Here is a 17042-nt window from a genome sequence, read left to right on the forward strand (position 1 = left end):
GTTTGATCGTCGACTCGAACTATTTTGAAACCAAATATGTATTATCTATCAATGGGATTCACTCACACTCAAAGACGATAAAGCTGTGAATTTCCATTATATGACTCTGCAAAATAAAATTGAGATTTGAATATTTTAAATTACGCTACGGCAGTGATTAAAATCAATCCGGTTCAAGAGACTCTGGCTGTAAAGGATGAAGTTCCGGTTTCCTCTCCTTGTACTGTGCAGCTGCTTTTAATGAAGTTTCTGATATTCCCGGTTTCAACTAACTAGCGAGAACTTGCACTAGCACTAGTAAGGATCACTTTGCACTCTTTCTCGAATACAGTTGTGCAGGTTCTTGTTCCCTGATCTTCAATGAAATGGGATGTCTCGATCACATTCGTAGAAATCTAATTAAGAAGAAAATTGACAAAATCTCAGTCTTAAGAAAAAAATGTTTGTTTACTATTTTTCACATTACAATATCTTAGGCTGCCTCGATCCTTTTATTTTAGATAATGCTGATTGGTAGGCAACACCGACACCAGATGGCAATGTAATCTCTTGCGAAAATTTGTTAGATTTTTCTTCTAAGTGTCCTGTCTGTTTGTCTGTGATTATAGTTTAGTTTTTTGAAACTCGTGAACTGCTTGTGGTAACGGTTGGACTTGAGAAGTCAAAATTATCGAAAACCATCGTAAGTGGAAAAACCCAGCTTATTTGTGAACTTTGCCTAAAATCTTGTCTAATTCTATAGGTTAGGTTACGTTGGCAATATCACCTCGTTCACTTGCTTTATTTGCCAATATTGTAGTCGCAAGACGAATCGTAAGTTGCCATCAGATAAATATGATTTGTACCTCATCTGAAACATCATTTGTAACTCTAGATTTGCTCTACCAGAGTAACAACCACGTTGATATCTAAAATTAGATTGTTGTACGCCGAGTATATTGCTTCCTTTTTTGAAATTGTATTCTAATAGTAAACCATATTTCTAGCTTTAAAGCATAATAAAAACATTATCGCTAACGGAACGGTGGTGTTAAATTTTCGGCGGCAACACTAGATGTTAGAAGGTCCGCTACAACTAGAGCACGTGTAGCATTTCGGCGTGCTTGAAGCGTATCTAAGCCTATGAGACGGCAGCGGTTTTCATAGCTTGGTATACGAAACGGATCTTGCCAGTTAAGGTGTCGTAGAGCGTACCTCAAGAAACACCGCTGGATAGCCTCGATTCTTTCAGCTCCATTCTGGTAGAAATAGCACCAAACAGCTGAAGCGTATTCAAGAATAGAACGAACTTTGCAACAATGAAGACTTTTCAGGCAGTATACGTCTTTGAAATCTTTGGACATACGAAACAAGAATCTAAGGCTTCGAGAAGCTTTGTCGACAACGTAGTTCGTATGTGTCTCTAACTCCAGCCGTCGGTCGAAAATAACGCCCAGATCGTTGAAATGGTCAACCCGGATGATGGTTTGGTCCCCGAGGATGTACTCTGCATGAAAAGGATGTCGCTTACGGGTAAACGATATTACCGAGCATTTACTGCGATTCAAGGGCAAGCAATTGATATGGCACTATTAAGCAAAAGCGGTGAACTACTGTTGCAGGAAGTTGATGTCGTCTTGGCCGTTTATGGTGTGAAAAAGTTTCAGGTTATCGGCATATGCGAGCTTTGTGCCACCGAGGAGGGAGAGTACATCATTCAAATAGATTACGAATGATCGGTCCCAAATGACTTCCTTGAGGCACTCCTGAAGAGGCAACAAACTGCCTAGAAAAGAATTCACCAGTACGAACGGATAACTTTCGTCTCATTAAGTAACTCCGGAACCAATCCAGTAGGGAACCACAGAAGCCTAAACGTTCGAGCTTTGCGATTGCCATGTCGTTGTTCACCTTATCGAATGCAGCAGAGAAATCTGTGTAAATGGCGTCTGTTTGAGTTTTCTTGGCAAAGCTGTCCTGCACGAACGATGTAAAACTCAGTAGGTTTGTAGTCCAGCAATGATTGAAAGATGTGCCTTATAGGTTTCAGCAGAGATGGCATAAAACGCTTCAAAAAAGTAGCTGGTATACCGTCCGGGCCCGTAGAAGATTATTTTTTTAGCTTAGCTGTCGCTTTTAGGATGGCTGCATCGTCGACCAGAATACCATTCAAAGATGACCCTAGGGTGATATATTTCCGACAGCCCTGGCCAGTTGCTCCAAGGAAATTTCCCCAGTTATGAAAATACTAGAAAATTTCTCAGCAAAAAGTTCAAAAATTTCTGGATCAGAATTCGCTTTGTTGATGTCAAGGAACATGTAAGACGGAAGCCCTGGTTATTTCCGTTGATTTTTTAAGTGCTTCCAAAAAGATTTCGGACTGGTCTTGAGATTCCTTTGTAACCGGTTTAGATATTTAAGTAGCTACGCTTACTGATTTTTTTATAAGCAGAGTTTAGTTTGCGGTATTCTTCCTTAGTGTAAGGGAATTTGTGCTTGTTGTAGTTTCGGAGTGCAATTTTCTTGGCCGTCTTCAGTCGCCGCAGTTCTTTAGTGACCTAGGGAGCCCGTAGATTTGTAGCCACCCTACGTTTCGGAACATGGCAATCAATGATGTAGTTGAGAATGTTAGAAAATGTCTCAGCAGCTGCGTTTGGATCAGATGGATCGAGCTCAACTTCCAATTCGACGGACTCAAGAACGAGAGATATAGCTTCAAAATCCACGTTCTTGAAATCTTGATAGAAGGGTGCCGTTTTCTTCACGGGAGCAAATATCCTTGCGGCATCGAGAGAGACCACTAAGACTGGGTGATGTGGAACAGCTTTGACAAGGGGAGCGCGTGCTAAGTCAATCTTCGGAATCCTGAAACCTTCGTTCACGAAACAGAGGTCGAGCTTACGTCCGTTTTCATTCTCGATATTATTGATCTGACGTAAAGTCGCTGTACTAATGGCGTCTAAGTATACGCTAGAAGATGCCGAGAACGAAGAATGCATAGGATCTGGAAACAGAAAGCCAGGAGCACCATTTTAGGCCGGGCATGTTGAAGTCGCCAAAGACGAGTATGTCATCCTCAGGAGAACAAAAAGAGCTGACTTTAGACAGGCAACGCGAAAAGGACTCTGCTAAAACCAGATCGCCAGAACGATCAGGTGGCACGTACACTACGCATATATAGAGTTTCCGATTACCGAGATCAATGCGGGCCCAAAGTAGCCACAGATCGTCCCAGGAAACGTTTTCAATAAGAAAAGCCGGGAGTTTAGATCTAACGGCAAGTAACACTTCACCACCAGTAGATTTTTTGCTTTTGAGGGGGCTACGGTAGGGATACCATATCCCGTGACACCAAAAAGAGTACATTGAGATAATTTACCCAAAAAGTCAGGAAAAACGTCCATATATTATCGAGCTTCGCGCCCGGATGGTATGCAAAATTATGTACAGTAGAACCCCGCTTACCCGAAGAAGTCGGAGGAGGGACCACCTCGGATAATTGAAACCTCGGATTAAACGAAATGCAATGACAAACCCTTTTGCTCTGGTATGGCATATCATCCAGGTGCAAAGGTCGGTTCTTACATGGATTTTCTTTTTCATTTTAATCGACATTTGCGGCAAGTTAAGATTTAAAACTTAACAATGTATCGGGATGATAAAACACATTTTTACACGGATTTTGGATGAAAATTGTGGCTCTGATGAGCGGAGTTCTGCTGTACATATTTCGTGCTCTCTAAGATGGTACCGAAATATTCCATTTTAATCAACTATGTACTGTTAATGTCTTGGAGGTTATGTGACTTATATGACAATTATGAACTTTCTTTTAAAATATTGTTGTACTTTACCTAGATTTTGTGCATATTGATTACTGTTTGCATACTCATTGTTTATAGCGGCTAAAAATGCATGTTTATTAAAAAAAAGTTAGATAAAGTAATTTGTTGTAAGTTGTATTCCTTCCGTTGTTTTTGTATAAGATGTGGAACAACTTCATAAAATGGAAGGAATTCATTAGTTTTTCTTATCAAATGTCTTTCAACAAAAAAAAGAGTACATTTGGTAAAATTTCACAAAAAGAAGAGTACGCTCATTTTTTGATCGAAAAAGAGTACATGTACTCTTAAAAGAGTACGTATGGTAACCCTAGGCTACGGTCGCAACGAAACACTGTATAATCTGGGTCAACAATCTGACTGGAGAGGGTACGGTCATTAAGCCATGCTTCGGTAAAGGCAATGATATCGTAGCAGGAGCACGAAGTAGCAAGCAGATAATCGATCAAGCTGGAATTAACATCAACGGTGTTCTGGTAGAAAATGCTGATAGAGTAGTTCCATTATTATGGAGGCTGATCGTGGTCGGTGCCACAAATAAAAGAACTAAGATATAGATAATTTGCGTGTATTGGGCAACATTTTTTGTGACTCATCCCTTCCATTATCCCCAAAATAGCGTGTACTCACTCTCTTTCACAAGCTTCCAATGTGCTTCCTCCTCGGCCTGAACTTCTCTCGCCTCGGGTGCGGCGTTTTGCTGTGCACGGATGCGGCGATCGAAAACAGTCGGTTTCGGCGGCGGATCCACCGATTGTTCTTCGCCTGCTGCGGCGATCAGAATTGGTCCGAATTGACGGTTGTGCCACAGGATTTCTGCCGCTGGCGCGGAGGTCACTGGCGAACGGATTCGGCGTCTGAACCACCAAGATCTCCCGCCTCGGTGCGGCTATCTGTTGTGCACGGACACGGAACCTGTGCGCCGGATGCTCGCCCCTGATGCGGCGATGGAATTCGGCCCGGATTGTCAGCTGTTGCTCCGGATATTCGCCACCGATGCGGGGACGCGCTACAAACGAATTCGGCGGCTGCACCACCGAGGTTTCGCCACGGGTGCGACGATCTGCTGCCCTCTAATTCGGCACCTGTCCACCGGGATTTTTGCCACAGATGCGGCGGCTATGCTACCGGCTATTTGCCACTGACGCGGCCCACCGGATATTCGCCACTAATGCGGCGATTGAACGCCCTCGGATTCGGCGAATGTTCGCCCCTGATGAGCCAAGGAGCTTCGGTCCGGATCGGCCGCGGTACCCCAGGATTCTTTCGCCACTGGTGCGGCTACGAAGAGCGAACCTTGTCGGCGGCTGTGCCACCAGATGCTTGCCCCTGATGCGGCGATAAAACTTGGTCCTGCTCGGCAGCAGTGCCCCAGGATTCTTCGCCACCGGTGCGGCGGCGAAAGCGAACCGTTTCGGCGGGTATACCACCAGATGTCGTTCGCCACGGATGCGGCGATCGAAAGCGAGTGGATTCGGCCCTGGTTCGCCGGGATTTCTTCGCCTCCGCGGCGATGGAATGCCAGCGGCTTCGATAATCGTACCCGGGATTGTGCGCTACTGGTGCGGCGACAAAATTCGCACTGAACTCGCTGGCGATTCTTTTGGATGTTGGTCCTGCTGTGGCGATGAAATTTGCTTCGGCTCTTCAACGGTACCGCCGGTATTTTTTCGCCACTAGTGCGGCGACCAGATGATCTTCGACTCGGATGCGGCGATGGATTCGCCGCGATTTTCCACAGGATCGGCTTACTCGTCACTGGTGAGGCGTTCGAGATTCTTTCAGATTCGGTCGCTGAATTGCCGGATTTCCTCCACGGATGCGGTGATCGGTTTCGGCAGACTCGGCGGGATTCCTACAACTCGTTCGGCGATCTGCTGCACTCGGTTTCGGCAGGCTGAATTACTGCGATTTCGCCACTTATGCGGCGATCGAATCCGCTCAAATCCGGCTGCTGTTTTCCGGAATTCGTCGCCACTGAAGTAGCGAGACGGAAGTGACCGGAATCTTGACTGCGGCCCTCGTAGCTGTGCAGCCTGTTCCGGTGAGGATGTTGTGCAGCTGGGCTCGCCAGATGAATGGTGGTTGATAGATACGAGGTGTGGAGGCCACGTGGCGAAGGCTTTGCCACGTACTAGGCCCTGTAGAGTTGGCCAAAAGAAAAAGAATTTGCCAAAAAAGGAAGGGGTCCTGGGGATAAACCTCTTATTAATTTTTCCGCTGGGGTTCTTCCGAACTTGCGGGGATACTTACGAACTTCCGACCCCTTCTCCGTTGTCTCGATTCTTTGCAGAGCGTGTCTGTGGCCCGGACGAGCACTTGGCTTGAGTATTCTGGGGGGAAAACAAGGAACTTTTATTTTCCTTCCCCTTTCCGCTTTTGGCGAGACTTACCGGACACTGTGTGAACGTTTGGCTTTTCCGCTGACCCGTCCCGTTGTCCTGAGCTCTGGCCTAGCCACTCTTGCGATGGCCGGATTTTTCAGCTGGGATGCCTGTTGGAACAAGTTCCTCATTAAGAAGCTGTTTGCCGCAATTGTTTTTCACCAGCTTACCTCTTGTCCCGATGGAGCACGGAGTTTCCCTTATTGGGACTTTGAGACAGGCCCCACTCTCAACTGGCCACTTTTTGAATTTTAGCGAAACTCTTCGCGCAGCGTCCACCACCTTTTTCACCGGAACTTTGAATGACGTCTTGTCAAAATTTTCCGTTGAGATTGATGCCAACTTTTTCGTATTAAAAAGGCAAAACAATGCCCAGTCGGAAATTCCACCTGAATATGGTCCGATTTCGTAAGATTTCGTAAGATTTCGGTGCGTCGAGCAGATACTTTCGATGCTTGTTTTTCCAGTCAGGGATTTTTCCTGTTTATCCGATGCACGCTAACGAAATGTTGAGGAAGGATGGGTTCTTATCGAAAAAATGTTGCCAGATCGCTAGAATCGTATCAAATTAACAGATTTGTTGTTACAGAAAAAATCAAATGCAACATCATTCATATGCAGTACCAGAACGAAGACCACTGGAAAGGCAGATTTCATCACGTGAAAAAAAACTGTCTATGATATCATACTTGCCTGATAGCGCAAGCTGGAGAACTCCTTCGCCACAGATGAACTCAGGGCCGGGACGACTGTTGACGCTGGCTTTCCTAGTTCGTTGCGTCCCGGTGCTGGAGGCCCAGTAGAGAACGCCGGATTTCCGAGGTCAGGAGTATATGGCTGGGTGCATCTGTCGAAAAGTGAAAACGGACTACGCGAAGAAGATGTTCTATTCGTAACAGGGTACTTGCCTGTAGGTGTGATCTGGAGAACCCCATCGCCTCCAACGAACTCAGGACCAGGACGACTGATGACGCAGACAGGAAGCAGCGCGACTGAGTCGAGAGGCTTTGAGGCCTCCCAAGTGCCAATTTCGTTACGTCCCAGTGGAGAACCCAGAAGCGTTGGCTGATCCTCCCACAGCAGGAAAACGGTCATGAGATAAACAGCAGAGGGCTAGGGTCTCGTCTTCGTTGTCAGTTGGAATGAGAACCATGTGATTCCCATCAATCTTCAAACCTCTAAGAGGGTCTACCTCAAGACTATCGGTGTGGTAGCTTCGACAGTTGACTGGAGCAGAGCTGTACCGATGGGGCAGGAGTCTAAGGCCGACGGTTGAAGTTTTTTGGCTGATCCACAAATTCACGTAACTGCATCCCCGTGGGCCATTTATCGTTTTCTGTTAGAAATATTTTTTCTTTACTCTAACTCTATACAACTAACCTAGAGGAATTTTGAATCTCAAAAATAATCATAAACAATTGAAAAATATTCAATTCTCCAGCATAAAGCTAAAATTTCGTTTTGGCATTATAGAAAAAAATAGCAAACTTTGAAAAAAAAAAATTAATTTCTATTTTTTTTCAATTTTCTGCCTATAGGGGAGATGAGGGCATAATGGGCACCTTAAGGAAAATGCTTATTTAACCATAGAGAACAGCTGTAATATGTGAATTACATCATTGATTCGTGTTCCGACACTCAAATAGTCTATTGTCTAATTGGATGAAACTTGAAGAAGTAGATAAAAACGTTTAAAGATGCATTTTAAAAAAATTTGCCGAAAGCTGAAAACCAGTCACTGTAGAGGCATAATGAGAAACCCCCCGAGGCAGTATGAGCACCATTAATAAAGGCATAATGAGCATTTTCTGCCGGGGAATCTAGCAGCGAATTCGACTCGATGAAGTCAATTGAGTAATAGAGCTACAGTTCAACTTGTATCGTTTGACGATTTGGCCTATTGGTTAGATGTCGGAGAGATAATCAGTAGGCTCGAGTTCGATTCCTGGTGGAGGTGATTTTTTTTTTGCTTCTTTTATCATTTATGATCATGATTGCACTAAACGGTGAGGCGTAGATTCATCAAACAAAGCAAAAACAAAATAATCTAGGTCTGTTTGTAGAATTCAAAGAATTAACACATGTTCATACATTATGTTTCTGGTGTTTTGTTTGACGGATGATGCTTTGATGCTATTAGCCGTATAATGTAACAATAAAAAAAATCAATCATGAATGGTATGTGCAAAAAAAAAAATCCCCTCGAACAGGAATCGAACTCGAGTCTACTGATTACCTCTCCGACATCTAACCAATAGGCCAAATCGTCAGACGATACAAGCTAAGCTGTAGCTCTATTAGTCAATTGACTTCATCGAGTCGAATTCGCTGCTAGATTCCCCGGCAGAAAATGCTCAATATGCCTTCATTGAAAGTGCTCTGTTCGCCTCTAGTGAACAAATTAAAGTAAAAACGCGTTTTACAATTGATTAAAGTGAAAAATCAAAAATTTTATGATGCTGAAAATTGAAAAACAATGTGTAGATCATGTTGCAGTGCGTACTTTTCAGATCAAGATGATTTAAAGGTCATAAAAGCTTATTTGGTGGTGCTCAAAAATTATAATATTTTCGTCACTTGAGAACCTTGCTGGTTATTATTTAATATTTCTGTAAATATGAAAAGGATATTTCTTTGTTGGTGAAAAATTAATACTATAGGTAGTACGAAACAAGTCCTCATGAAAATTTGTTTAAGAAAATACGTACTTATGTAGAAAAATGGACTTCTCATTATGCCTCGGGTGCTCGTTATGCCCTCATCTCCCCTAATCCTCAACAAAAATGCTTTTTTACCCCTTCATTTCATTTTTTTTATTTTTCCTTATAAATCATTTTTAATACTTGGAAACAATGAGTACACCAAGAAAAAAAATTAAAATAAAATACGATTTTTCACTTTTTTCATGCATCAATTGTTGCAAATTTGCTACTTTATGAAACGAAGGGTTTATAATTTTTTCCAACTTTTTTTTTTAAATTTTTTCCCCTTGTGCGTGGTAGGGATGGATACCTCTGCATATTAACTTTATGCAACGAAGGGATAGTAGTTGATTTGACGAAGAAAGACGTTAGTTGGAGGGTTTTTTCTTTCTTTTTTTCACGAAATTTTAATCATTCATCCCGGCACAGTTAATAAAATCGCACTATAAATCTGGATGCAGAACTATTTTTTTTTTTTGCTATTTATTGATCTCAAACATAACTTTTCGAATGATGTGCACGAATTTCTGAATCATAACCAAATTTTAGTGTGTTTTTTTTTCGAAAGAACACTCATGCATTTGAATTTTCATTAAACCAAGAAAACCAGCTAGTAATACAAAAATCCTGCTATGGAACTATAAAGATAAATTCTTTTCTGAGCAGTAACTCAGAAAACTACGCTAACAGCATGGACCACATGGAGGAATACAACCAACTTGGCAGGGACCGCAGGGAGGCAGCGTTGGGACGGGCTTTGGCGGAGGCTTTGGCGCAGGCGTTGGCTTAGGTGCAGGCGGTGACGTTGGCTTAGGCGGTGGCGGTGGCGGTGGCGGTGGCGCAGGTTTTGGTGAAGGTGGTGGCGCAGGTTTTGGTGCAGGTGGTGGCGCAGGTTTTACCTTCTCTGGACAGCAACCAGTTAACGTGATATGAATCTTTTGAGGTTTACGATGCTTATGATGCTTATGATGCTTATGATGTTTACGACGTTTATGATGTTTACGATGTTTTTTCTTTTTCCCCCATTTTTTCTTGCAAAAAAATGGATTTGCTGCTCTTTTGACTTCACTGGCTCCATAGACATCAAGGGATTCCTCACGTTGAGCCCCACTAGATTGCACCAAACTATGTTCTTCTTCTTCGGAGGGTTCAAACCCGCTCAAAGAAGATTCGAAAACGATAACGATCACAGAAAAGGCTAAAAACAACTTCATGATTGCAATATGAGGTCGTTAGCTAGTGCTAAACCCAGTCTCGGTTATAGCTCGTACTGTGAGCAACTGCTCCAAATTGGAGCGAATCGGTGACTCGACTTTCAAACTGCTAGGGATTATTCTTTTAACATTGAAGGACTAGTTTCGGAACATGAAAAAAATCTCGAATTCACACGTGCACAAATTGTGCACGCATTCGCTGCAACTTAAAAGCGGTCTTACTACCATTAATTATAATTATTTACTTACTCGTTCCACATCAAAGCATAACAAATTTCGCTATTATAACGGAAATGCTTTAATTATTGAAAGTCAATAGTTTCTTCGAAATCTAACTTGAGTGCAGCACTCGAAGCTTGTGCTTGTGCTGATATGTTGATAAGATTTTTTTACAACGAGTTATATAAGACCTTTTACTTGAACAAGTTTGAATTTGCCAAGTGTATCATAAACTTAACATTAAAGGGGGGTGGTAGGGTCTAACACTTTAAAAAAATCGATTTTTTTATTTTTTTATTTTCGTATTGTAAAACATTTCAAGAATATTGTGTCAAATTTTCAAGTCAATTGGAGCAAAACTGTAGATATTATAGGCCTTTATCTCCTCCTATCTAATACTGCAAGAAAGCAAGAGCAGAATCTTCAAATGCGTTTTTCTCGAAAGCACATTTTTAAAGTCCGTGGACATCGTCATTTGAAAACTACTTATCCGATTCTTTTCAAATTTGGAACATATTTTCTACATATAAAATACCAGACCCCAACGTTTTTCTTTTTTGTTTTTTTTTTTACTTTGGGGAGATTTTACAGGTGAAAAATGGCGGTTTATTTCGTGAAAAATCGTAGTTTTGACTTCAAACAGCCACAAAAAATTCATAAATTTTTTTTTAAGTGAAATAAAAACGTTGGGGTCCAGAAAAACATCTATTAAAAATATTTTGCTCTGATTTTTTGACCTCAGATGATTCTGTGCTGAGATACAGTGTCCACCGCAAATCCTGTTTTCTAAAAGGCATCCTCGAAAGTGCCCCGTCACCGGCTCATTTTTCAATATTTTTCTACGAAAAAAAATACTAAATGTTCTTTTAACAATGCTTTGTATAATGCAAAAAATTTGAATACATTTGTTTCAACGGTAGCTCTAGAAAAAAATCGTGAAAATGGTGTTTTTTTTATACCCGTTAGACCCGTTAGAACCGCTTTTGCACGCGTCGAATCGTAGAATCCAATGCAGCTGATATGGAGCCCAGACAATAGCAGCGTGTTCAATTATTGATCGGACAAGAGCGCAGTAGAGGGACTTCAAACATAACGGATCTGTGAATTTTCGCGCCACTCTACAGATAAAGCCTAATTGACGATTTGCTCTATTTATCACGGAGGATCGTTGGCTATTGAACGTTAGCTGCGAATTAAGGATAACTTCAAGATCGTTAACTTCAGAAACTCTGTTTAGCAACTGATTGCCGATGTTATAATCGTAAATAATTGGTGTTTTTTTGCGGTGGAAGGTTATAACAGAACATTTTGGAACACTAACCGATAGTTTGTTATATCTACACCATACACTAAAGTGATCTATCAACATTTGAAGACGAGCACAATCAGCAACGCATTCCACTGGCATGAATATTTTGAGATCATCCGCATACAGGTTCCTTCATCTAAGCTGATCATAAGGTCATTGAAAAATAGAGCAAACAGCAACGGGCCTAAGTTGCTTCCTTGGGGCACGCCAGATCGGTTAGTAAAAGGAAACGATATGCTTTCACCAAACTTAATCCTTATAGAGCGTTCTGTTAGAAATGATCTCAGCCAATCAATCATGTTGCCATGCACACCAAGCTTGGCTAGCTTTGCAAGTAAAACTCTATGATCGATTGTATCGAATGCAGCTTTTATGTCAGTATAGACAGCATCAACTTGCATTTTTCTCTCCATCTGTTTTAGGAAATACGATGTGTATTCCAACATATTGGTACACACCGATCTACCCGGCATGAACCCATGTTGTTCAACTGCAATGTACTTGGTTGGAGTTGGTTTCCTATTAAGCCCGCAGGCCCATGCGGCCCTCATAAGATGAGAACCGATAAACGAAAGAATAATCGTAGCCAGATTTAGAACATGGGTTAGAAACCAGTGTTATGCGCCAACTGACGTTGATTTGCAGGAGAAAAATCTGTTTTACAGTCAACTGAACAGCGTGGTAGAGAAATTTCCGAAGGGTGACATTCAAATCCATTTGGACGACTTCAACGCAAAGATTGGCTCCGACAATCAGGACCTCGAGCGCATCATGGGGCGCCATGGCCTAGGACAGATGAACGAAAATGGAGAGCTGTTTGTAGAATTTTGTGGTAACAATAACATGCACATAAGGTCACTTGGGTATCCCAAGATGGCCGAACAGAAAATCAAATTGACCACATCTGCATCAGCCGAAAATGGAGAAGGAGCCTTCTTGATGTCCGCAACAAGCGAAGCGCAGACATTGCATCTGACCATCACCTCGTCCTAGGTGAAATACGACTGAGAGTTGAGTCGGATGTCGATACGACGTCCGCCGGTTGAAGAATCCAGAGGTGAAAAGGGCATACGTTGAACAGCTTGCATCCCGAGCTTCGGAGCTGCCGACAGACGGAACAGTCGAAGAACAGTGGTGTGGAATCAATGTCTATATCACGACGAGCCATGGTACTCTCGGTAAAGTTTGTGGAAGAAGGAGTGAATGCATGTCGGATAAAACCTGGAGGATGATCGATGATCGGAGAAAGGCGAAAGTCGGAATTGAGCAGGCATGTACCGGGTCAGCCAAAGCAGCCGCCCGCTTACGATATACGGAACTGGTAAAGGCAGTTAAACGAGCTTGTAGATAAGACAAGAGAGTCTGGACAAACTTCCTAGCCGAAGAGGGAGAAAGATCCGCCGCCAAAGGAGATATCCGATTACTTTATGATATTTCTCGCCGCCTCAGTGGTGCAAGGACTAATGCAAGAATGCCGCTAATCGACCGAGCAGGTCAGTTATTGACCGATCGAACAGATCAGCTCAAACGATGGACTGAGCACTTCAAACAACTCTTCCGAATCACGAATAGCGATGGCCAACAGAACCCGCAGCTTGAAGTGCCAACAGTAAATCGCATAAATGGCGGCTGACATCTGGTATAATGCAACATTCCCGGCCGACTGGATGCAGGGTATCCTCGTAAAGGTCCCGAAGAAAGTGGCGAGGTATAACGTTGATCTATAAACCCTCAAATTACTTTGCAAAGTGATCCTGAACAGGATCCAGGAGAAAATCGACGCTACACTCCGACGGCAATAAGCTGGATTCCGATCCGGACGGACATTCGTGGACCACACCACAAGGCTACGAATCATACGGGAACAAATCAAGGAATTCTAGGACTCTCTTCTGTTGGTGTTCGTTGATTTCAAAAAAGCATTTGACTGACTTAACCATGAAAACATCTGGGCGACTCTAAGGCGACGACGAGTCCAAGAGAAACTAGTCCATCTCATCGAAGCACAATACGAGGCATTTTCGTGCAAGGTCTTGCATGACGGTGTCTTGTCCAATACAATCCCAGTAACTGCTGGAGTGAGACAGGTATGTATCTTATCACCGCTACTTTTTCTTATCGTAATGAATGAGATTCTGACTGGATCGATCGACTGTGCACCGAACCGAAGATTGCCGTGGAATCCTTCAACAATGGAGCAACTGAACGACCTTGACCTGGCTGACGATATTGTTCTGCTCGCCCAAACAGAACCGGATATGCAGAGCAAACTCGACGACCTCACCGAAAGTTCCAAGGCAGCAGGTCTCAAAGTCAATGTCGGAAAGACCAAGTCGATGGAAATCAATACAGAAAATCGTTCCAATTTCGTGGTAGCTGGACAACAGGTTGAGACAGTGGAGTGCTTCCAGTATCTTGGTAGCCAGATTACGCCTGATGGTGGTACCAAGAAGGACATAGAAACCCGGATCAGAAAGGCCCGGTTTGCGTTTGCGAGTCTCCGAAACATCTGGCGGTTACGCCAGATCTCTCTTCGAACGAAAATCCGAATCTTCAACTTTTTTTTTTTTGTTTCGATTATAGTCGTTTTACCATCATTATGGCATTCGCGACTTTATCAACGTTGCAGTTGGCGGATCGTTATTGAAAAACTTATCCGGTACTACTGCGTTCGATGTTTACTCTTGGGCTCGAACTCGCGGACATCGGCTTAGGAGACAACAGACTTGCCAACTGAGCTATATCACAAGCCCTGAATCTTCAACTCAAACGTCAAATCCGTATTGCTGTACGGGTGTGAAATTTGGTGCACATATGCGGTGACGACGCGAATACTGCAAGTATTTGTAAACCGCTGCCTGCGGAACATCATCTGCGCTTGGTGGCCTTGCAACTGGATCTCAAATGAGGAACTACATCGCCGGTGTCATCAAAGGGCGCTAGAAATCGAGATTCGGGAACGTAAGTGGAGATGGATTGGGCACACGCTGCGAAGAGATGAGAACGAGATTTGCAGAGAGGCGCTTGAATGGAATCCAGAGGAACATCGAAGGAAAGGCAGGCCCAAAAACTCGTGGCGACGAAGTCTAAACGCCGAAATCCCAACTGTCGACGAGAATCTTGACTTGGACCAAGTTTGTATTTTGAAACTCATGTATCTAAATAGTTCTTAAACGAGGACAACGCAAAAATAATTAAATGGTTTCTATTGTTTGGATTGTACTACTGATTCTGATTGAATTTCTCAACAGTTGAAAATATTTTTATATAGTACAAATAATGATGCAATTCATATTCTGCAATAACTTTTCCACAATAAAATCGATGCATTGCTTAACTATGCCTTATATTCATAAATATTACCCATTCATATATCTTCTTATATATAAAAATGAAGGCGTTTTATCTGTAACACCATCACGTATGAATGGTCGGTTCTAATGAAGTGAAATTTGGTATTGGAGGAGTTTTCGGGCCAGAGATGGTTTGTATAATAGTTTCAAGAATCTCACTTTTAATGGAAGGGGGGGTCCCCATACAAAATTATCTTTTTTTTTGACTAAATAACAATCTTTATTTCACTTTAATTTTTGATTTTTACAAGAGTGTACAATGTAAGTGTTCTACCTTTAAAGGTACTTCATCTTCAGTTTGTATGGTTTTTAAGGTTAATGATTTCAGTTAAATTTGAATGTATTTTTGGAAAATGACTACGCATTTTGTTTTAGTTTATAAATTGTTAACACTACACTACCTACTTAATTGACTTAACCTACTGTATACAACCTTAGACTAAAGTGCGCGAATTATCGCGTGTTCTGAGGTGGAGCACCTTTCTCCATATTTCAAGCAATAGTTATTGAATTTTGTTTCCAGGGTATCCAGGGCCGCGAGCTCATGTACCTCGCTTGTTCTTGTCCAGGGGGAAGGTTATGAATCATTTTCAAAATTTTGTTTTGAACGCGCTGGAGTCGCTGTTTGTGAGTCTAAGCACAGGTTTTCCACACAGGGATCGCGTATTCCAATGAGGGGTAAATAATTTGTTTGTATACAGCCATCTGATTTTTAAGGCACAGTTTGGATGTTCTATTTATTAATGGGTACAATGATAGTTTTATCAATATGTGCCCTGAAAATCAGATGGCTGTCTAAAGTGAGTCCAAGATAGACAACCTCTTTCGACCATTCAATGAGGGAACCTTGAAACCGGATTTTGCAGTCAACCGACGGAACAAGCCTGGGCGATCTCGAGTGAGCAAACCCGATGGCTTGGGTCTTAGTTGCGTTGATAACAATTTTCCAGCTGATGTAATACTCGTTTAAAGCATCCAGGCCTCTCTGAAGTTTAAGTGTTAGAGCTCGGATGTAACGACCGTTGTACATAATCGCCGTGTCATCTGCGTATTGAGACATTACACCATTCTCAGCGAGGTACAAAATTATCTCTTTTCCATCTTCTCTTATGTATAAAAATGGAGACGTTTTCTTTGAAACACCATCACGTATGAATGGTCGGTCGGAATTAAGTGAAATTTTGTATCCGAGGGTTTTTCGGGCCAGAGATGGATTGTATAACAGTTTCAAGAATCTCACTTTTTATGGAAGGGGGGTCCCCTTACAAAATTATCGCTTTTCCATCTTCTCTTATGTATAAAAATGGAGGCGTTTTCTTTGAAACACCATCACGTATGAATGGTCGGTTGTAATGAAGTGAAATTTGGTATTCGAGGGGTTTTCGGGCCAGAGATGGTTGTATAATAATTTCAAGAATCACACTTTTTATGGAAGGGAGCTCCCCATACAAAATTATCTCTTTTCCATCTTCTTATGTATAAAAATGAAGGCGTTTTCTTTATAATACCATCACGTATGAATGGTCGGTCGGAATTAAGTGAAATTTGGTATCCGAAGGTTTTTCGGGCCAGAGATGGTTTGTATTATAGTTTCATGAATCTCACTTTTTATGGTAGGGGGGCTCCTATACAAATTCAACTAGAAACGGGACAAAACTGGAACAACTTGAAGACGATTTTCCCGAAAACTGATTCACGAGCACGAAGTAGTTGAAGAACTGGAAACATTTTCCAACGATATATTGGAACGGGTTTAACGAAGTTTACCGGGTCAGCTAGTTTAGATATATATTGTTATCTATATTTAGTCAAATTCATTGCTAACAATCCTTATTGGATCTTATTATTTGCTTAAAAATTAGTATTTAATTTAAACGCGGTTGAAATTTACACGACAGACTGCTTTCATGTTTCATCCGAAAATTGAAAAAGAATTTTTATCGGGGATATTTTTTTAGACATCACCTCGATTAAAAAAATGTTAAAAGCATAACTACGCAAAACATTTTGGCTTTCAGCATCTTGTATTGTAATCGATCA

The 17042-nt window shown here is 42.1% G+C and overlaps 2 protein-coding genes across 5 annotated transcripts in view; one reads left to right on the plus strand and one right to left on the minus strand.

The window, feature by feature from the left end:
* Positions 1-17042, plus strand: part of LOC129743649 (uncharacterized) — a 1005706-nt gene that overhangs the window by 180254 nt on the left and 808410 nt on the right. The window lies entirely within an intron of this gene.
* Positions 5652-7300, minus strand: LOC129742152 (uncharacterized). The gene is made up of 5 exons (XM_055733994.1): positions 7114-7300; positions 6376-6404; positions 6215-6315; positions 6075-6154; positions 5652-5962 (listed from the first exon to the last, which is right to left on the minus strand). Exons 1-5 carry the CDS (start codon positions 7298-7300, stop codon positions 5763-5765), a joined length of 597 nt encoding a protein of 198 aa, XP_055589969.1. The 3' UTR covers positions 5652-5762.

The sequence above is a fragment of the Uranotaenia lowii genome, chromosome 2 (genome assembly GCF_029784155.1).
Source record: "Uranotaenia lowii strain MFRU-FL chromosome 2, ASM2978415v1, whole genome shotgun sequence".
NCBI classification, from domain to species: domain Eukaryota; kingdom Metazoa; phylum Arthropoda; class Insecta; order Diptera; family Culicidae; genus Uranotaenia; species Uranotaenia lowii.